This window comes from Bos indicus x Bos taurus, chromosome 10, assembly GCF_003369695.1.
Source record: "Bos indicus x Bos taurus breed Angus x Brahman F1 hybrid chromosome 10, Bos_hybrid_MaternalHap_v2.0, whole genome shotgun sequence".
Classification (NCBI taxonomy): Eukaryota; Metazoa; Chordata; class Mammalia; order Artiodactyla; family Bovidae; genus Bos; species Bos indicus x Bos taurus.
The window spans coordinates 8,747,744-8,770,095 of record NC_040085.1 but is presented as its reverse complement, the minus strand read 5'-3'; the positions used below and the strand labels follow the sequence as shown (position 1 = coordinate 8,770,095).

Below are 22,352 nucleotides of genomic sequence, written 5' to 3'. Positions count from 1 at the left end.
AAAGTTCTATTGGACAGAGCTGAAACAGGGTTTTTACAACATTCACTAAGAATTCACTCAACTATCTTAGCTCCCAAAAATCCTTGCCAGTGACCCTGAATTTTACTGTACAGAAGGGATGGACAGAAACTTCTACTTTGTGCTTTTGTATTATATTTTCTACAATGAGAAAATATGGCTTTCTGTAATTTAAAAAATGTTCTTAGATTATATGGCTAATATACAGATTATTAAATTATAAAGATACATGACAACAATAATTCTTTTTGATAATATAAATGACTATTATGAACTCAAAATACACTGTAGAAATGATTATAATGACATTTCAAATTACTTTAAAAGAAGACACCGGGTTCACCAGAACAAAAATTAAAATTTTCCAATGTTTCAATTCTGCATTGTCTAAAAGATAATACAACATAGCTACCCACAATGTATGCTGCATTATAACCAGATTCAGGGAGCAAAAAATAATTTTCATAAATATAAAAATTCAAAGCAACATAAGCAACATACTGGAAATCATTCAAAAGCCACTTGTAGACTACTCTGAAGTACAAAAACCTAAAGATCATTCCTTTATTTTTACCACTGGTAGTGAAACACTGGCTACTGACGAAGGCACTACCAGGAAACGGAGTCTGTATTTATTTATGACCGGAGTATATATTCCTCCACCTTCCTAGATTCCAACCTCCTCTATCCCTGATCTTTCAATCTTTCTTAAACTTGCCCAGAAGAAGACTATATAGATCAAAGGCATTTATAATGCTATATGACAACACAGAAGAATGGGTAACTCACCTTGTAAGTCATAAGGCATGGGTGTCATGTGGAAAGGATGTCTGTAGTCTTGGATGAGGGATGTGTTAATATAGCTTGTGTCTACAGCAGGGAGGCTTGGGGTGCGGGACACTGGAGATGCTTGATGTGGAAGACTCAGTATGCTAGAAGAAAAAACGGTTTGCAAAATTTTCATGAGTCAGTTGAACTTAAGTTTAATAAAAGGGCAGAATCTCACAATGAGTCCCAGTTTTTGTGCTGAAAATAAAAACAAAAGCAAAGCAATATATAATTTAGATTACCATGATTATTAGGAAATAATTTGTATACTTATTAGCAGCTTTCCGAGGCTATAAGAAAAAGAAATGGATGCAATGGTATCCAACATTCATAAATCACATACTGTCTTTGGAACATCATCTACACTTTTAGAATGCAGGCCAAAGGCATAGTTGAGCCACTTCAATGAAATGTAAGTGAAAAGTACAGCAGACAAAATTCTAAAACCTTTAAACTAAGGTTTAAAACTAAACCTTTTTAGTTTTAAAACTAAACTTTAAAACTAAACTAAGGTTTAAAACTAAAACCTTTAAACTAAGGTGTTGGCAAGTAAAAAGAATAGGTAAATCCTTGCAAAGAAAACACATCTAACAAGACTAGGGGAATGAAGAAGCAATCTGAGCAGTGAAGAGTTAACAGCTGGCCCTCAGACTTGTAAGATTTATGAGAATAAAAACTAGGTACTGTTTATCTTGGAATACCTAATGCCCAGCACAGTCACGAGGAACGCTGTTTGCATAAAAGGTCTGCTGAATGAACGAAGGCTGCAAGACAAGGAGTAGAGATCCTCCAAAATGAACAGGTGATGGAGCGTATTTAAAGGGAGGACAGTATAAACGGAAAAAGAAAAAAGAACAAAGAGAGGGATTCTGGGAGAATAGAGGGACATGTTTAAGTAGCTAAGTAGTTAAATACTTTTTTTCTTTACCAAAAATTAATGAAAAGCAAAAAGGAGGAAGTAATAAAGGAAAAAGAAAAGGCAGAATTAAAATGATTTTGAAAAGAAAAAGGATTCTCATAGTCCTGTGTGAAATCATAAGGGCCATACTGCTATCCCAAGCATATAAGAGGCCAACAGATATGTTATAGAAAACAGAGAGACAGACAGAGGCTGTCTTTTGCATTGAAAAGTTCATGTAAAGTGCTGGGGGTATGGAGATGCAATTTCAGTGGTAGAGAATACCTCTAAAGGTGCCAAGCAAGGCTGGGTCTCCAGGAACAGTGCTCTAGTTGTGATGCGCTACCTTGTCTTTATGAATGGGATATGAAGTATAAAATATACTCTCATCCACCTCATAACATTGTTTTGTCTAATGGAAACTTAATTAAACTTCTTACCTCTACAGAAAGTACCATTTTCCATTAGCTATTTCCTCTGACAATACTCAAGGGATTATAAAGGATTACAAGAGAGACAAAAGCAGTTGAAACGCTAGTCTTTGAAAAACATCTTGGTATACCAAAGAGCAAAGGAAATTTCTGGAGGAAAACTAAACACTCAGTGGCTGAAGACAGCAAAATATTTTACATTTACTAATGTTTGCGTCTTTCTATTTTCTGGCTGGCTCTTTATCTTCCAATTTTGTGATAATATTCTAAAATGATTTCCACCTTCACACTGCACAATAACAAATCCAATATGTTGGGTTTAGGTTTCTATTTATAGGCTAGTCATTGCTGAAAAATGGTCACTGGTATTGAATATGGTGTTATCCTTCTAAAAAAAAATCATAAGTTTTCAGGTTGCTTGTTTTTAAATCTGAAAATAGAGAAAGGTTTGGCATTTGCAAATACTCTATCTGGGTTCAATTAGTCACTGGGAAGCTCAACAAGTAGTTAATGCATCTAATGTAATTTCCCAGACATAATAAACAAGCTATTTTTGGAGAAACAGCACAGCAAAAGTTCTAAGAAGAAATATTAGATTTCTAAACACTCAAAATATTTCCTTTAAGGAAAAATGTTTACATATATATGACTACTATCAATATCCTAAAGAGTAGAACTTATATATATATATATATATAAAATGATGTACTTAATCCACGAAATATTTATACGTCCAGATTTATGAAATAAATTTTAATAGTGCTATAATGGCATTTAAAGTAATAAAATAATAATGTGTTTTTGGTCATACTGGAGGGCCACAGTCCATGCAGTCACAAAGAGTCGGATATGACTGAGCAACTAAGCACATGTTAAATATAGTATAGTCACACCATTTAAAAATATGTATTTAAGTATAAATTAGCCCACCAGGCTCCTCTGTCCATGGAATTCTCCAGGCAAGACTCCTGGAGTAGGCTGCCATTCCCTTCTCCAGGGGATCTTCCCGACCAAGGGATTGAACCCTGGTCTCCTGCATTGTAGGCATCTTAGCCACCAGGGAAGCCCCATAAGTATATATATTAAATATAAAATCTAAAATAAAATCTTAGAATCAAAATTCAACAGGTATTTGTTCTAACTATGCTGCTTTTGGTAATCTGACTCCCCACAACGCCCCCAGATTTTAAAAAGAAGCTGGTGTAATAACAAGGTCAGGCTTGTTGGATAACAGCTGTCAAGGTAGGCTGCAGCAGAGGTGAATGTTTATAAAGTAGAATATAAAGTAGAATTAGTGTTTAAATACCCATTTCATTTAAAATAATGATACTGCTTTTAATATCTTTATTCCCATCTGTATGATGAGATAAACTACTCTAGAGAAACATCAACCTGTGTAACATGTTTGGTTGTATTATAAAGATTCCTGAAATAGCCAAAGTCCTCTAACAAGAGAGGAGCTACATTTATCACAATTGTACTCTTTTAATGTTGAAACTTCAACTTTCATGTAACTACAAATATACTCAAATAGAAGATCTTTTTATTTCATCAAACAGTATCAAGCCTGAAAATAATCTGACTGCAAGCATCAAAGTACCTGTTCTTGGTCTGGTGTTAACTTTCCTTCTTAAACCTTGAAATCTGTATCAATGCTTTCTGCAGACTTTCCTCCTCTCACTTAAATTCTTCCTTCAGGCACTAGTTTGTTGGAATATTTTCTAAATAGCTCCTATTCAATTACATCAGGCCACATAACTCTCCTGATATATACCTAAAAGGGCTCACATCTATTCTAGATTTACCTCTTGTGTGCTACAACTGTGCCTCAGCAACACAAGACGCCCTTTGCTGAGAATCTCCGAAGTGTCTCAAGAGACTAACAGTCTTTTAAGAGTATGGCTACATAGTCCACTACTTATTTTACCATCCTCTTCAAAATGTTAAACTCTTTAAGGTTGGGCCTGTACTAATTCACTGTATTACCACTTACGTTTAGCACAGGGTGTTTTACATAACGCAGATAGTAACGTTTCATGAAGTGAACTGAGGCATAACCAAGGTACATTATTATTGACGTGAGACTAATGGAAGTATGGGAAATGAGCCTGCAAAACAGAAAGCTCTGTGTACTGCAGCGTAAGTCTTGGACAACTTTTGTTGCCAGTCTTGCACATTCTGAGGCAGGTTTAAAGCATTTACCTGATACTTCTCTGGGGTCGCAAAAAGTCGGACATGACTGAGCGACTTCACTTTCACTTCTCTGCTTTCTGCTTAGGGTTAATTTCACAGCATACACTTTGTAGTTTGAGTAAATATTTAAAATCCTATGACCAGCATTAGGATCACCTGAGAACTCATTAAGGCTCAGACGGTAAAAAAAAATCTGCCTGCAATGCAGGAGACCCAAGCTCAATCCCAAACACTTTCTGTTCCTATTCCTGAATCAGACATGGGGGGACAGGAGAACAATGTGTTTTAATAAGCCCTTCAGGTGATTCTGATGCATACTCAAGTTTGAGAAACACTGTATTAGAACCATCTTTGGTATGATGAATATCATACCCAAGTGACCCCTTTAATGCATTATTCCAGCCCCTTAAGAAAAGCAAGAGAGTTCCAGAAAAACATCTATTTCAGCTTTATTGACTATGCCAAAGCCTTTGTGTGGACCACAATAAACTGTGGAAAATTCTGAAAGAGCTGGGAATACCAGACCACCTGACCTGCCTCTTGAGAAATCTGTATGCAGGTCAGGAAGCAACAGTTAGAACTGGACATGGAACAACAGACTGGTTCCAAATAGGAAAAGGAGTACGTCAAGGCTGTATATTGTCACCCTCCTTATTTAACTTCTATGCAGAGAAACGCTGGACTGCAGGTAGCACAAGCTGGAATCAAGATTGCAGGGAGAAATATCAATAGCCTCAGATATGCAGATGACACCACCCTTATGGCAGAAAGTGAAGAAGAACTAAAGAGCCTCATGATCAAAGTGAAAGAGGAGAGTGAAGAAGTTGGCTTAAAGCTCAACATTCAGAAAACTAAGATCATGGCATCCGATCCCATCACTTCTTGGCAAATAGATGGGAAAACAGTGCAAACAGTGGCTGACTTTATTTTTCTGGGATCCAAAATCACTGCAGGTGGTGATTGCAGCCATGAAATTAAAAGACGCTTTCTCCTTGGAAGGAAAGTTATGATCAACCTAGACAGCATATTAAAAAACAGAGACATTACTTTGTCAACAAAAGTTTGTCTAGTCAATGCTATGGTTTTTCCAGTGGTCACGTATGAATGTAAGAGTTGGACTGTGGAGAAAGCTGAGCGCCGAAGAATTGATGCTTTTGAACTGTGGTGTTGGAGAACTTGAGAGTCCCCTGGACTGTCAGCAGATCCAACCAGTCCATCCTAAAGGAGATCAGTCCTGGGTCTTCATTGGTAGGACTGATGTTGAGGCTGAAACTCCAATACTTTGGCCACCTGATGCAAAGAGCTGACTCACTGGAAAAGACCCTGATGCTGGGAAAGATTGAGGGCAGGAGAAGGGGACGACACAGGATGAGATGGTTGGATGGCATCACTGGCTCAATGGACATGGGTTTGGGTGGACTCCGGGAGTTGGTGATGGACAGGGAGGCCTGGCGTGCTACGATTCATGGGGTCGCAAAGAATCGGACAAAACTGAGCAACTGAAGTGAACTGAAGAAATACACTGAGAACAATCCAACTCATTCTCTGTACTGTTTTACAATGGTGCATAACCATTTTATTTGGCAGATCTTTTAATCCTATTTTCAAAATTAACTTTCACAATGACTTAAAAAAAAAAAAAAAAGATCTCGGCACTTACCCTTTATTATTTAGTGGCGATGTGGGAGACAGGGAAGGACAGGTTCTCTTGGCAGATGGCTCTTCTTCTTCTTCATCTGATGAACTGTCTATGGTTAGATCAATCACCTCTACTTTCTTACTTTTATTTGAAGACTGGTGATGAGAAGCCACTTGGTGCTCTAATGTGGAGCTTAAGCATCCTAGGAGGGAATAATCAAAACACAAGGCAAAAAAAGTCCTGTGATATCTCTTTTTTTCCCTCAGCCTATGGATTAGTCTGTCAGTTACAGTTTAGACTTTATCAGTTATAGTTATACTGCTGGGGCCTAAGAAGAAAAGAGCAATCGTGGCTCTACTCCTCTAAGCTCAAGACTACTAGTATAGATTGTCAAGGATGTTTTTTTTTAATAATCCTGAGTTAGAGAATCAAAATGTTACGTCCGCCTCACAATAAAAACAGTCTGAGAGCAAATTCACACGTTACACATTTCCCTGTACATTACCTGATACACTGAGAAATGTTATGGTAATACTTTCGCTTCCTTACAGCAAAAACATACTAAAAGCTAGAGAAAAAATGCAAATGAAAAAAGAACATTCACTAACCTATATCAAGTCTGTTAAAAATTTAAAAGGATACCATTTCAAAAGCATGACTTTACAAAAAAAAAGCTTATTAAATTATGTTACTCTGAAACCTCATACACAAAAATTTAAAAACTTGCAAAAGGTGAATTTAAAAAGAGCTTCACTACTTCTGAACATTTAATCAATAATTTAATAAGAGTTATTGTGTTATCCATAAATTATGAATATTCTTTAAAAAAGTTGAGTTTTAATATTGAAAACCAGGCTTTAAAAGAGCAAGGAGACTGCACCATCCCTTTGGAAAACTAACACTCACCATCAACTCCATTGTAAGAGGCAGAAACTTCCTGTACTTCCTTTTTTGATCTCATAGGTGCCCAAGAGCCGTCCTCCTTAAACTGTATTTCATCACAATCTGTACAGTACTTTAGGATTTCCATAAACAAGCTATAAAAAACAATTTGTCCTTTGAATATCACATTCTAAATTAAGACCTATTAGAATTACTGTTCAAAAAACATTCAGACCTATTTTTTGTACAAGTATAAATGAGAAAGTACAAGGTATTATTTGTTCTTAAAATCTAGGGTTAAATAGGAAAATAGTTACTTATATTATGGTAGGTTTATGCAAGAAAATATTACATAACTGAAAAATGAGGTTTCCAGAGATTTAAAAAAACATAACATGAGGGGGGGTGGTGAATGTTCACAGTAAGTGGGAAGAGGACAAAGAAAGAAAACTCTGTATTTCAAAAACAAAATTCTGTGTGTGAGTGGTATATAAATAGTGGTTATCTCTGAGAGGTAACATGGAAGATATTTATTCTTTTTCTTTAAACGTTTCAACATAATCCAAACTGCCTACAGTAAGCACATCTTATTCGATAACTGTAGAAATACATGTAAGATATGTACTGAAAGATAGAACTCCTTGATAAATACCATGCAGATACTAAAAAATGAGATTTGCCAAAATGTGTAACACGAATGATCAAATTCTTAGGTTATAATGTTAAACGAAACCAAAGGATAAAAAATACTGATACTGTATAATCACAATTATGGGAAAATAAAAATCAGAATACATCTTTTTATTTTCCTGCGTTTTCCAATTTTTCTTTAGGAGTATGTATGTATGTGTGGATATTATAATAAGAAAGAAAAATCCCAATTGATGGGGGCATCTAAAGTTATGTAATATACAGAGCTGGTAAAATATTATTCAATTTATTAGTGATCGCTGACATCTCTGAAAAATTAAACATACAACATTTAAGTTACACATTTACTTTCCCCCATATGATTGGTCTGGCACCTTTCAAGCTCTGGGTTACACCTGTATTGCTAAATGTATTCCATTCCTTATGTTATACCTTCTGGCTCCTTTGTTTCCTCAAATACTATAGATAAGATACATTAAGCATTTTGCTAGAGAGCACAGGAAGTATCAAGAATATATTTTTTTCTTTTCACAATTTATTTTTGCTCAGAGGGAAAAAGGAAAAAAAAAAAGGAGGCTAAAGAACAGGAGAAAATTTAAAAAGATATTTGAAGATGTGTGGAAGGACAGATAAAACACTGGAATGTCAGGAAAAAAAGAAGTAACTGTTGTAATGCTATAGATGGAGAAGAAAGACAAAGCCAAGTGTTTTAGGGGAAACAGAAACAAAGAGAGCTGCTAGTCAGTGTGTTGGTCATTTTTAGGAGCCCACACAGCAGGGAGTAGGCCCATATAGTGAATGAAGCACCAGAAAATCTCCAAAAACAGCCCGACTTTTGGTCAGCTTAGGTAAACAGAGTTTCGCAATTCTTTCATTCTTCCTCTAGAAAGGTCTGCATGTCTAGGGACAGATGGAGTCAGTTAGGAAAAGGTGTAAGCTACACACTGCTCAGAACCACTGGTCCTTTAAAATGGTAAATGTCAGGAGGCACTGACAGTGAGGCATGTATCTTCAAAACAAGAAGACATAGTTAAAAAGGGAAAATGTTCACAATACTAATTACTTAGAAAAAATATAGATTTCTACAGTCATGAATATTCTAAAAATATATAACTCAGAAACCACTATCTATAGAATTTTAATCCCAAACCTGATGGGTAACAAAACTGTAATAGATGGTTACTATGCAGTACAAGGAAAAACTTTAAATTGACATACCCATCAATAATCAGGTGTTCATATGGGGCCTTCTTATCACAGACAGGACAAACCCAAGTTGGTTTTTTCTCATTCATCTGAATATAAAGAGTTGCATCAAAACACTGCAGATGAGAACATGTGAGGGCCCGACATGGAATTGTCAGCCGCATTTTACCAAGCTTTAAAAGAGGGAGACAAAAGTTAAGTATTAGACAACCGTTGTTAAGTTTTTCCTGAAACAAACACAATGTGCATGTATTCTGATTTAAAGCATATTGTGTCTACTTTCAACACACTTCCTGTAAAACATCTACAGGTTAAAAATTACTATTATTTCTTTGGATATTAAAATACAGAGACTATGGAAAATCTACAGCAGAGGTTATTTACCCTCAATTCACAGCTTATAACCCTCAATTCACAGCTTACAGATCCACTTTTAGGGAGAAAGACCATGAATCCCTTGAAATTACACACAAAATCTTATAAATGTGTGCATTTTTCCAAAGAGTGCTTTCACCAAATTGTTAGGGTAGTCCCGAATCCAAAAAAGAACCACTTTACTAGGTACTGGGAAAGGAAAAATGAATGCCTTACTAAATGCTCAAGATACAATCAACCTGATCTCTGAATGAGAGTAATTCACAGGTCAAAACAATAAACACTCCCACGTTTGGCATAATTGCCTAATGGCAGCTCTGAGCAAAGCCAGTTGTTTGCACTCTCTTCCCTCACTGGGTACCATCACAGGCAATTCAACAAACACCTCTGGACCTCTAGCATCTCTGGCACGTTATGAGACTTGCTCTTCTTGCCCTGCAAACAGTGCTTCTGCTGACACAGGTCGAGTCTGTCCTATGAACAATGAGATCTGCTTCATTTGGTCTGAACTGCTAGCTTTGGCCCAAAGCAGAAAAGCTGTCCCAAGACCTGCCCAGGGAGCTACCATATCACCACCTCCTTGCATGGAGGACACTTCATACAGTTCAGCCAGATAACCACTGCAGGGTCCCCAGAGGTCATAGTGCCCATATAGTATAGAAGTCACCTACTTTCAATAACCATATTTTTTCCCCCTAAATATTAGGAAAAGATTTTCACACATATTTGTGAGCTTGAAAAATATAAAGGTTTGAAAAGTATAAAAGTTAAATAAGAAAAAAAAAAAAGATTCTTGGTTTTGAATTTCAGGGAAATGTGCAATTTCCTAGTCTACCAAGGAAACTGTCATTTGGGGTCCTGAATTATTGTTCTGGCACCAGTGACTTACTGTGCCTCTAGGAAAGGCACTTAACCTTGCCGGGCCTCTCTTTCTATCTCTGATAGAACATGGCTTCCCCCTTACTTCAACAGGATGTAATGATGAAGAATAAACAAGGACCCAGAATGTGCCATCATCTTGAGAAAGGAGAAATGCCAGTGTATAGTATAAGAAGTATGAACAGGAAGGATACAGAGAAAACTGACAGCTTCCTCCTCTGTGCTCCCAACTCCACCCTGCATATGATCACGCTGTTTATTTATGTGTTTCTCCTCCTCCAAGAAACACATCTGGCTCATCTCCTTATCTTCAGCACTAGGAAATGTACCTGCTACATATACAGCAGGAAGATGGTCCTGTGTACTGATCAGGCTTCAGCTGTGCATGCTGGACAGTTTCTAGGAGGCACCATTCACTTACAGTGTGAATTTTGGATGTTATTTAGTCTCTCTGAGCCTTAGTTTTCTAAAATGGGAATAAAAGTAGCATCTATACCATAAGACTGGGGGGTCTAAATTATATTAATTGCACAGGGTCTAACACATAGTAAGTACTCAATATATGCCCCCATTATTAATTAAAGTACAGAAACATATTTACTTCAAATCACTTTATGAGCTAGCAGGAGACCCACTCAAACCTCAGCCTAGTCAGTCTTCTCTTCTATGCTCACACAGTATTGAACTATTCCACTACTTCCCTTCTACACTTCTATTTAATTTTTATGATTTGATTTACCTAAGTACCTGATGAAAAGGCATACACATAAACAGAACGAGCTCTCATAACAAAAAAACCACCTATTTACCATTAGCCAAGACATACCACATTAGTCTAGAAACATTTTCCCAAAACGATCTAGTTGGTGGTGCTAAATTAAATTTTTATGTCTAAAGTTCAGGCCTTAACTTATCTGGGAAGTACAAGTTCCTACTGAGTAGGTATATTTACCACTGCCTTAAAACTAAGCAGAGAGGTTCTAGATGAATACAGTAATCACAGACATGGTTCAGGTAATTGCATAACTAGTAGGCTACTTCTGACAGTTTACAAAGACAGTGGATAAGAAGATAAGATACAAAGACTGTTTCAGAATCCAAGCAAAGGCTGTAGAACTTATACTCTGAAAAGCAATTATTCTCTAAAGACCATCATCTCACATACCTTTAGCCCTAAATTCCCAGCTGTCAGTTCATCTTTTCATTGGGAGAGCAACTCTCAAGCCCTTATGATCAGCCACACTGACAAGTTTACCTACAGAATTTTTAAGGAACACTGCTACATGAATGGCGCAGGAAGGACATGTATAAACAGGTACAAGAAAGAAGTTCATTTTGAAATGCAATTTATTAGCTGTTACACAAATGTCTCGTTTCAAAGAATTACAGAGTAATTGTTACGTGATAACCCTCATATTCCTGACTTTTAAAAACAATCACTAAATTCTAAATACTTATCTTAGAGTGGACACTTAAGTCTCTAACTTCAGAGAGGAAGCTGAGCTTTAAACATCTTCATCTTGTAATTACAAACCCCTTTTCCCTATATGGGATGGGATGGACATTTGCATCATTTGCAAATAAACACTTTGAAAACAACTCCCAAATAAGTTTTCTAAAGCCACTAATCTTATTATAACATAATAGTAATTGAGGATACTTCAAGAGAAAAAGAAAATACCCTACTTAGATATAAGTTCAAACCAGCTTATACCAAAAGGACTCTAAAAAACATCAACAATATATGTACTTTTCCCTTGTAAAAAGAAAAGAACAGTGTGAAATTGGGACTTTTACAACTTTTTCATCATTATCATTATCATAAGTATTTCATGAATAAATCTTCAAAGAGTTTCTTTTTCCTTTTCTTCTATCAATTCCAAGAGATTTGCATTTGAGTTTACAGGTCTAGGGAGTACCTCACTAAGCAGGTTCACAAATATTCTTCCAGTTCAATTTTTAATAAATCAAAACTAAAAAATTCCCAAAGAACAAAAATCATTTTTAATTATTTTCATTGCCTTTAGCTAAACAGCACACAAACAGAAACTCATTTATTTTGAGCTGTGTATATCACAACTGGGCAATTCAAATGCACAGTCAGACATCATATTTACATATTTCAAAGGGAACAAATCTTTTATTATTCTATAAATTTGATATATAGATGAGTTGTCATTAAAAAGTGTTACTTTTTAGAGTAAAAAACCTAAAATATAAGCATTACTGTTCCAGAATAATTGTAAAGGTATTATTTCTTAGGTCAAATAGAAATCCATAAAAGTATTATAATTATGGATTATATACAGAGAGTTGTTTTCCCTACAGTCTGAATTTTGAAAGCATAAGTCAATTTAAAATGAACTGCTATAGTTGCTGAAACTAAAAAAGGGGATATGGAAAGAAAAACTTAAAAGTTGGCCCATTAAATTAAGAGGTACAAGGAGCAAAACATGATTAGCATTTTGTACTAATATAAAGATCACCTGAACTATTAAATTCAAAACTAGTTCTATAAATAAGAACATCAAGATTCATGTTGTAGTGCTTATTTATACAAAAAAATGCTTCATCTAAGTGTTAAACAATATAAACATCATATATACTAGCACAACTGTAAACACTTTGAAAATGAGAATGCAAAAAAACAAGACCCTTTCCAGTGATTTAAATGGAAAATGAAGCTTAGCACATTCCTAAATTTCTCATATTCTCTAAACTGGTATTTTATAATGGAACAGGGTGGCAAGAAATCATGTCAAAGGGGAGGGTGGATAAATAGGTGTTTGGAAGCAAGAGGGTATGATAGGTATACAACTTAAAAAACTGTCTTCTTGCCCTTCACTAACCTGGACTGTGAACCATTTTTCTAAATGTTAAAAAATACCACATTCCTTTACACCTTAGTCTATTATAACATCTGATTAACTTAAGAATCCATCCCAGGTCCCTCCAGCCACTAACTTTCATTGTACAAAAAAATTTAACATTAATTAAATCTGCCACCTTAACCACCTTAAAGTGTACAATTCAATAATACTATGTTCACACTACTGTACGACACATCTCTGGAACTTTTTCATCTAGCACCACTGAAACCCTCCCCCCAGCCCATAGTAACTGTCTATTTTCTGTTTCCATGATTTTGACTACTTTAGATACTTCATGGAATCATATGGTATTTATGCTTTTGGGACTAGTTTATTTTGCTTATTGTAATATTACCTAGGTGTATCTACCTTGTAGCGTATGACAGGATTTCCTTTTTTTCATGTTGCATACATAATATATCATATTTCATTTGTTCACCTCTTGATGGACTTTTGGGTTGCCTCCACCTCTTGGCTATTGTGAATAACACTGTGATGAATGTGGTTATGCAAATTATTTCTTCGAGATCTTACTTTGAATTCTTTTAGATATATGAATTGATGGATCACATATTCATTTTAACTTTTTGAGGTACCTCCATATTGTTTTCCATAATGGCTACAGCATTTTATATTCCCATCAAGAGTGCACAAGGGTTCCAGTATCTGTGGCACCCTTACTGACACTTGTTCTGTTTTTGATTGGAGCAATCCTGATGGGCATGAAGTGATTATCTCATCTGTGCCTTTGATATGCATTTCCTTGGTGATTAGCAGTGTTGAACATCTTTCCGTGTGGTGTTGGCCATCAATGTATCTTCTTTGGAGAAAGGTCTATTCAAGTCCTTTGCTTATTTTTAATCAGGTTTTTTCTTTTTTTGCTGTTGGGGTGCAGAAGTTCCTTATATATTCTGGATATTGACCCCTTCTCAGGTATAAAATTCTCAATTTTTTCTCCCATTCCCTAAGCCGTCTTTTCACTCTGTTCATGGTTTCCCTTGACAAGCAGAAGTTTTTACGTTTGGTGCAGTCCCGTTGGTCTGTTCTTGCTTTTGTCACTTGTGATTTTAGTGTCATATCCAAGAGGTAATTGACAAATTCAACTGAAGCTTTTCCCCCATGTTTCTTAACAATGAAAGGTATTATAGTTTAGATCTTAAATCCACTGTGAGTTAATTTTGAGGGTCCAACTTCATTATTTTGCATGTGAATATCCAGTTTTCCCCAATGCCATTTGTTTAGAGACTTTTTCCTATTATGCAGCATTGGCATTCCTAGGCATTTGATCATATATGCTGTAAGAATTTGTTTTTGGGCCACTGGTCTATATTATCTATTAATATCATTATGTCAATACTATACCACCTTATATGGGATTTCATTGGAAGGAATGATGCTAAAGCTGAAACTCCAGTACTTTGGCCACCTCATGCGAAGAGCTGACTCATTGGAAAAGACTCTGATGCTGGGAGGGATTGGGGGCAGGAGGAGAAGGGGACGACAGAGGATGAGATGGCTGGATGGCATCACTGACTCGATGGACGTTGAGTCTGAATGAACTCCGAGAGTTGGTGATGGACAGGGAGGCCTGGCGTGCTGTGATTCATGGGGTCGCAAAGAGTTGGACATGACTGAGCGACTGATCTGATCTGATCTGATACCATCTTAATTACTACTGCTTTCTAGCATGTTTTGAAATTAGGGAATGGAAGAGCTCAAACTCTGTTCTCATTAAAATTGCTTTGGTTACTCAGAGTCCCTTGAGATTCCATAGAAATTTTAGGATTTTTTTTTTAAATTTCTGTAAAACATGCCAATGGGATTTGATAGGAACAACAATGAATCTGTAGATCACTTTGGTAGTATGGACATTTTAACAATGTTAAGTTTTCTAGTCCATAATTATAGGATGTCTGTTTATTTCTATTTTCTCTGAATTTCTGCAATGTTTTATAGTTTTCAATCTCCCTGGTTGAGTTTATTCCTAAATATTTTATCCTTTTTGATGCTATAGTAAATGGGAGGCTCAGACTGTAAAGTGTCTGCCTACAATGCGGGAGACCCAGGTTTGATTTCTGGGTCGGGAAGATCCCCTGGAGAAGGAAATGGCAACCCACTCCAGTACTCTTGCCTGGAAAATCCCATGGATGGAAGGGCCTGGTGGGCTACAGTCATGGGGTCGCAAAGAGTTGGATACGACTGAGCAACTTCACTTTCTTTCTTTCTTAGTTTCCTTTTCAGTTTGGTCACCTAGTTCTTTTCAGAAAGACAATTAACTTTTTAAAATTTTATTTATTTATTTTTGGCTGTGCTGCATCTTTGTTGCTGCTTGGACTTTCTCTAGTTGGGGTGAGTGGGGGCTACTCTTTGCTGCAGCATGTGGGATTTTCATTGCTGTTGCTTCTCTTGTGGAGCACTGGCTCTAGGGCGCACAGGCTTCAGTAGCTGTGGCTGCAGGTGCTAGAGCACAGGCTCAACAGTTGTGGTACACGGGCTGAGGTGCTCTGCAGCATGTAGGATCTACCTGATCAGGAATCCAACCCGTGTCTCCTACATTGGCAGGTGGATTCTTTCCACTGAGCCACCAGGGAAGAGGCCACTAACATTTGACTGCTACTTTGTGTTGATTTTGACTATAATTTTGTTAGTTCTAATAAGTTTTTTGTTTGTTTGAGCAATCTTAAGGGGAGTTTTCTACATAAAAGATCATGTCATCTGAAAACAGAAGTTATTTCACTTCTTCCTTTCCAATCTACCACCAGCCCAACTGTTCTGGCTAGAACTTCCAGTACTATATTGAACAGCAGTGGTGCAAATGGGCATCCTTGTCATGTTCTCCACCTTTGAGGAACAACTTTCAAGTCTTTCCACACTGAGTATAATCCTCATTGAGGGCTTTTCATATATGGCTTTTCATATCTTGAGGAAGCATCCTTCTATTTCTAGTTTGTTGAGTATTTTTATCATGAAAGGGTGTTGAATTTTATTAAATGCTTTTGTAATTTTTTTCTATACTGACTGAGATGTGGGTTTTGTTCTCCATTTTGTTAATGTGCTCTATTACAATGATTTATTTTTGTACGTTGAACAAGTCTTATAATTCCACCTATGAATTCCACTCGGTTTGGTGTATGATTATTCTAATACACTGGTGAATTCAGTTTGCTAGAATTCTGTTGCAAGTTTTTGTTTCATCAGGGATACTGGTATGCAGTTTTCTAGTTTGTTTGTTTCATTTTGTCTTGTCTTTTTGTGTGTGGTTTTGGGGATCAGTAACACTATCCTCAAAGAATGAGTTTGGGAGTGTTCATTCTTTAATTTTTTGTAAGAGTTTGAAAAGGCTTGGTGTTAATTCTTCTTTAAATGTTTGGTAGGATTCTCCACTGAAGCCAAGGGCTCCTAGGCTTTTCTTTGTTGGGAGGTTTTTCATTGCTGCTTCAATCTCCTCACTAGTTACAAGTCTGTTCGGATTTCTTATTTCTCCATGATTCAGTCTTGGTAGGTTATATGCTTGCAGGAATTTATCTACTTCTTCTAGGTTATCTAATTTGTTGGCATCAGATCAGATCAGTCGCTCAGTTGTGTCCAACTCTTTGCAACCCCATGAATCGCAGCACGCCAGGCCTCCCTGTCCATCACCAACTCCCGGAGTTCACTCAGACTCACGTCCATCAAGTCAGTGATGCCATCCAGCCATCTCATCCTCTGTCGTCCCCTTCTCCTCCTGCCCCCAATCCCTCCCAGCATCAGAGTCTTTTCCAATGAGTCAACTCTTCGCATGAGGTGGCCAAACTTCGCATGAGTTTCAGCTTTAGCATCATTCCTTCCAAAGAAATCCCAGGGCTGATCTCCTTCAGAATGGACTGGTTGGATCTCCTTGCAGTCCAAAGAACTCTCAGGAGTCTTCTCCAACACCACAGTTCAAAAGCATCAGTTCTTCGGCGCTCAGCCTTCTTCACAGTCCAACTCTCACATCCATACATGACCACAGGAAAAACCATAGCTTGACTAGACGGACCTTCGATGGCAAGGTAATGTCTCTGCTTTTGAATATGCTATCTAGGTTGGTCATAACTTTCCTTCCAAGGAGTAAGCGTCTGTTAATTTCATGGCTGCAGTCACCATATACAGTGATTTTGGAGCCCAGAAAAATAAAGTCTGACACTGTTTCAACTGTTTCCCCATCTATTTCCCATGAAGTGATGGGACTGGATGCCATGATCTTCGTTTTCTGAATGTTGAGCTTTAAGCCAACTTTTTCACTCTCCACTTTCACTTTCATCAAGAGGCTTTATAGTTCCTCTTCACTTTCTGCCATAAGGGTGGTGTCATCTGCATATCTGAGGTTATTGATATTTCTCCCGGCAATCTTGACTCCAGCTTGTGCTTCTTCCAGTCCAGCGTTTCTCATGATGTACTCTGCATATAAGTTAAATAAACAGGGTGACAATATACAGCCTTGACATACTCCTTTTCCTATTTGGAACCAGTCTGTTGTTCCATGTCCAGTTCTAACTGTTGCTTCCTGACCTGCATACAAATTTCTCAAGAGGCAGATCAGGTGGTCTGGTATTCCCATCTCTTGAAGAATTTTCCACAGTTTCTTGTGATCCACACAGTCAAAGGCTTTGGCATAGTCAAGAAAGCAGAAATAGATGCTTTTCTGGAACTCTCTTGCTTTTTCCATGATCCAGTGGATGTTGAAAATTTGATCTCTGGTTCCTCTGCCTTTTCTAAAACCAGCTTGAACATCAGGAAGTTCACGGTTCACATATTGCTGAAGCCTGGCTTGGAGAATTTTGAGCATTACTTTACTAGCATGTGAGATGAGTGCAATTGTGCGGTAATTTGAGCATTCTTTGGCATTGCCTTTCTTTGGGATTGGAATGAAAACTGACCTTTTCCAGTCCTGTGGCCACTGCTGAGTTTTCCAAATTTGCTGGCATATTGAGTGCAACACTTTCACAGCATCATCTTTCAGGATTTGTTGGCACAGCAGTCTCATAATCCTTTTAATTTCTGTGACATCTGTTATAATGTCTCTTCTTTCATTTCTAATTTCAGCTATCTGAATCTTTCCTCTTTTTTCTTAGTTTAGCTAAGGGCTTGTCAATTTTGTTGATCTTTCAAAAACCAACTCTTAGTCTTGTGATTTTCTGGGGGCTGTTTTTCTAGTGTCTTATTTCATTTATCTCTTTTCTAATCTTTATTTCTTTCTGTGTGCTGACTTCAGCTTTAGTTTGTTTTTCTAGTTTCTTGAGGTACAAGATTAGGTTGTTGATTTGAGTTCTTTCTTTTTTAATGTAAGCATTTACTGCTATAAACTTTCCTCTTCCTACTATTTCTGCTGCATCTTGTAAATTTTGGTATACCGTATTTTTATTTTCGTCTTCCAATATTTTCTAAATTCCCTGTGACCTCTTCTTTTGATTCATTGGTTGAGAATGTATTATTAAATTTCCACATGTCTGTGGATTTTCCTGTTTTCTTCATGTTACTGATTCCTACTTTCATCACATTGTGATCAAAGAAGATATTGTATATGATTTTAATCTTAGATTTGTTAGGACTTCTTTTGTAGCCTAACCCATGCTCTATCTTAGAGAGTGTTCTGTGTGCCCTTGAGAAGGATGTATATTCTGCTTTGTTGGGTGCAGCATATCTGTTAGGTCCAATTGGTATACAGTGTTGATTAGGCTCTTTGCTTACTTACTGATCTTCTGTCTGGTTGTTCTATCAATAACCAAAAGTAGGGTATCAAAGTCTACTACTATTAATATTATTGTGTTGATGTCTATTTCTCCCTTCAGTTCTGTCAACTACTGAATCATATACATGGGAAAGAATTTAAAATAATTATACAGGGACTTCCCTGGCAGTCTAGGGGTTAAGACTCTGCCTTTTCAGTGCAGTGGGGCACAGGTTTGATCCCTGGTTGGGGAACTAAGATCCCATATGCCACGTGGCATGGCAGAAAAACATAAACAAAAACAAACCCAAAACCCAAACAAACAAAAAACAAACAGAAAAATCCTGGAGTCAAAATATTTTCCCTATAAAAAGGACTGGCCATAGTAAGGGAAAGATATATACAAAATGATAGGTTTGGTAGTTTTCCTTAATTTCACTGTATTTTTTCTGTAATTTACAGATGCTTAATAGTGAACAGAAGTTCTCTTAACAAAAGTTTTTTTTAAGCTGTGTTTATATTGTATTGTATTATAAACTAATTCTTGAGCTACTGACTTCTGCATTACTTTTTGTGTTGAGATGTGTTTTTCACACTTGTGTTGAGGTTTTATAAATTATAAGAGACTAAGATATAAGACAAATAAAACAATTTTTATTTAAATTTTTGTTTTTTAAGAATAAATTCATCTTAGATTAGTAGGATTTCAGTATTAAAAGCCTTCAATATCAGACTTGCCTGAACAATCCCAGCAAATGAGGAAATAGCTGAGTCCTCTTATTTTTCATATTTTCTCCCAATTTAAATGATTCATTACAGAACAACAGACAATCAAAATGTAACTTACTTTTAGTTTTTCATGTATTTTTATATGAAAGCAACATTCAACTACCACTTCTACTGTTGGTGGACCTAACATCAAATTAGTTAAGCAACAAACCTTAACAACACATTTTTGGAAACATTTTCACTACCAGTTTTCACTTAGACATTATATTTATTTTATACAAATGAATGAAACTGATCTCATTTTCTGGTTTAAAAATGTCTAGTTGATTTTTATATGCATACCAATTCAATTATTCAGGTTAAACAATAGTTTTTAATTCTTGTTATAGTCATTGCTGGCAAAGTGGTTAAGCTAAATGTATGAGAAATCATGGCCAGATTTTTATTCAGAAGCATACTATTTAATAAAATGAAACTGCAATAAATACACTGAAATGATAAACATGCCTCATTTGGAGATTTTACACTTAAGTCTGAGAAACAGTCATCTAATAACCATAATCAATATTTAAATATAACTAAGAGTGGAAAATTTTATAGACATAAATTTGTTTAGATTTCAAATCCTAAGACTACATAATATCTTTTATTTTTCATCAACTCTTAACAAGTGGATATGTTTCAAGCTAACAGAATTTGTTAAATACTGGAAATACTTAGTAAAAAAAAGAAAATGTGTACTAAACCTCATGGAGACCAAATATTAGTTAGCACTTACTGGACATAGTAGAGAAACCCTCAGGCTGGTTGTAGCTATTTCACTGTCTGGATCCGCAGTCAACTTCTCTTTAACTGACATTCATCAAAGAAAAAAACAAACAAAAGAAGTTTGTTAAAGATGTATCATTGATGCAACACAAGAAAAAGAATGAGAAACTTAAAAAAATGGCACTAAAGAATAATCTGCTCAATTATTTTCCAATCAACTGAATGAAAAAAAAAATTTATAGTTTATAATCTCTACAATAAGCAAAGGAAGGAAAATAACTGTATACCTATCTATAGACTGACTACACTTCCTGTAAGCTTCCTATTTCTCACCGACAAAACAAAAGTTGCACTGCACTAACATAAAAGGAATTTATAGAAGCAGTTTAACAGAGTCAAATGATGGCAGAGCCTTCTTTTATAACTCTAAGAAACTGGATAAATATTTTCTTTTAAACTATGACAATATTATTTTAAAAGAAACTAATAAAAACTATAAAACATGTATAAATGTTTACAAAGCTCAAATAAAAATATTTATTGTAAACATATTAATTCTAATTTCATATTGTAAAAAGAAAAAAAGTTCAACTGCCTTTTTTAAAACCATATAATTATTTGAGTTTTATATTTATTTACCCATAACCTGATAAGTTACACTATCTTGGGTAAGTCAATCCTCCTCTCTGAGATTAATTTAACTTCTTGGAAAATAACAACCACACTATATAATCTCTAAGTCTTCTCAGTTCAAATTTCCTGTGGTTCTTAAGAGAGGCAGCACTGGTAATTTTACTTTTAAAGCTATTCTGTTACTCTTGGTCAGTTTAATACAACAAGGATCTTACACTTCTCATCTGCAAACCAGTGACATTCAGGTTACTTCTGAAACCCCTAGAACGTCAACTAAACTTCAACACAGAAGTGCGACAGAATACACCTAAATGTAATATTCAAATAATTTTAGAAACTGTTTCACAGTAACTTTAAAGTCTATATGTGTAAGGGGGCCCAAGCGGAGTAGTTGTGGACATAGTTAATCACAGAATTTCAGACCTGAGGCACAACTGATTGTGACCAGACAGCTGACTGATAGATGGGTAGAAGCACAGATATGCATAGATACACAGAGAGAAGAAAAGGGAAAAGTACTTGGATAAAGAAGAATAATTTCAGAACAGATGTCTATGAAACTAATAGCCATTTATAAGAATTAAGAATCCTGCCTTTATTAAACTTGATGAGCGTATTTTTTTTGAAGTGGTCCAAATCTTAGATACTCTATACAACTGTCTTCATAAACTAGTGGATCTCAAGTAAGATGCACATCAGAGCTACCTACAGAGCTTTCTAATTTATAATTGCCCACTGAATCAAAATGGAGAAGAGGGATACAAATGAGTAGTTTTTTAATAAAAAGTTCCAGATGTGATTCTGATGACATACTAAAAAGTAATTTTATGGCGTAGAAATTCCGAAAATTTAAAGTCTACTTAACTTGTAGGCTATCACATCTAAAAAGGCATACAATCCATGGATTTTGTCTGAAAAATAGTTATCACATCACGTATGCTAATTAATTATATAAGTAAATTATGAAAAACGTGCTTTTGCCATTATAGACCCAATCTTAATCCTTTCTTAAGATACATTTAATGAATAGTATCTGCTTAAAGGTGACAACTACCATATGATAAATGTGGTTACTAACCATTTTACAACCACCCCTCTTAATACCCACACAGCAGTACAAACAGCAAGGCAACAGTAACTGACTTTAGGTTCTGTCTATACGAAGTTCAGCGTTAGTACTCTGAAAAGAAATGAAAAAGGAGAGGCAACCTGAGGCAATGGTTCAGAGCAAGGAGTCTAGAGCCAGCCTAGGTTATAATTCAGCCTTAGTCACTTTTCTGTGCCTCAGTTTCATCATCTTGTAAATGAGAATAATACAAGTAGCTCATAGCATTGTTTTAAGAATTAAATGAGTTAATACAAACAAATGCTTTAAAATAACAACATTATTCTCAATAAATATTAGCTATTGAGTGGAATGGGGAGGGAGGTGGGAGGGAGGTTCAGGAGGGAGAAAAAAAATATTAGCTATTGCAACAAAATAAAATATGATTTGCATGTTCATTTTCTTTCAGAGGTGAAAGATTTTTCTGAAATTATTTTAGAATCAGTTTGTCACTTTCTTTTAAGAAAAGCTTTGCTTTTTCACCTTTGCCATTATAGATTCACTCAATCCTTTCATGTAAAGATACTTTTTGAGGATCTTGATTTAATTGAATTTAAC

At 35.9% G+C, this 22,352-nt stretch overlaps 1 protein-coding gene across 2 annotated transcripts in view; it reads right to left on the bottom strand.

Moving 5' to 3' along the window:
- PIAS1 (protein inhibitor of activated STAT 1) overlaps nucleotides 1-22,352 on the bottom strand; it is a 128,012-nt gene that overhangs the window by 5,830 nt on the left and 99,830 nt on the right. For both annotated transcript variants that reach the window (XM_027553054.1, XM_027553053.1), the window contains exons 8-12: nucleotides 20,067-20,140; nucleotides 8,759-8,919; nucleotides 6,914-7,044; nucleotides 6,029-6,209; nucleotides 808-950 (exon numbers count right to left, since the gene is read on the bottom strand). In XM_027553054.1, coding sequence (XP_027408855.1) covers nucleotides 808-950; nucleotides 6,029-6,209; nucleotides 6,914-7,044; nucleotides 8,759-8,919; nucleotides 20,067-20,140 — 690 coding nt within the window. The remainder of the gene's footprint in view (nucleotides 1-807; nucleotides 951-6,028; nucleotides 6,210-6,913; nucleotides 7,045-8,758; nucleotides 8,920-20,066; nucleotides 20,141-22,352) is intronic.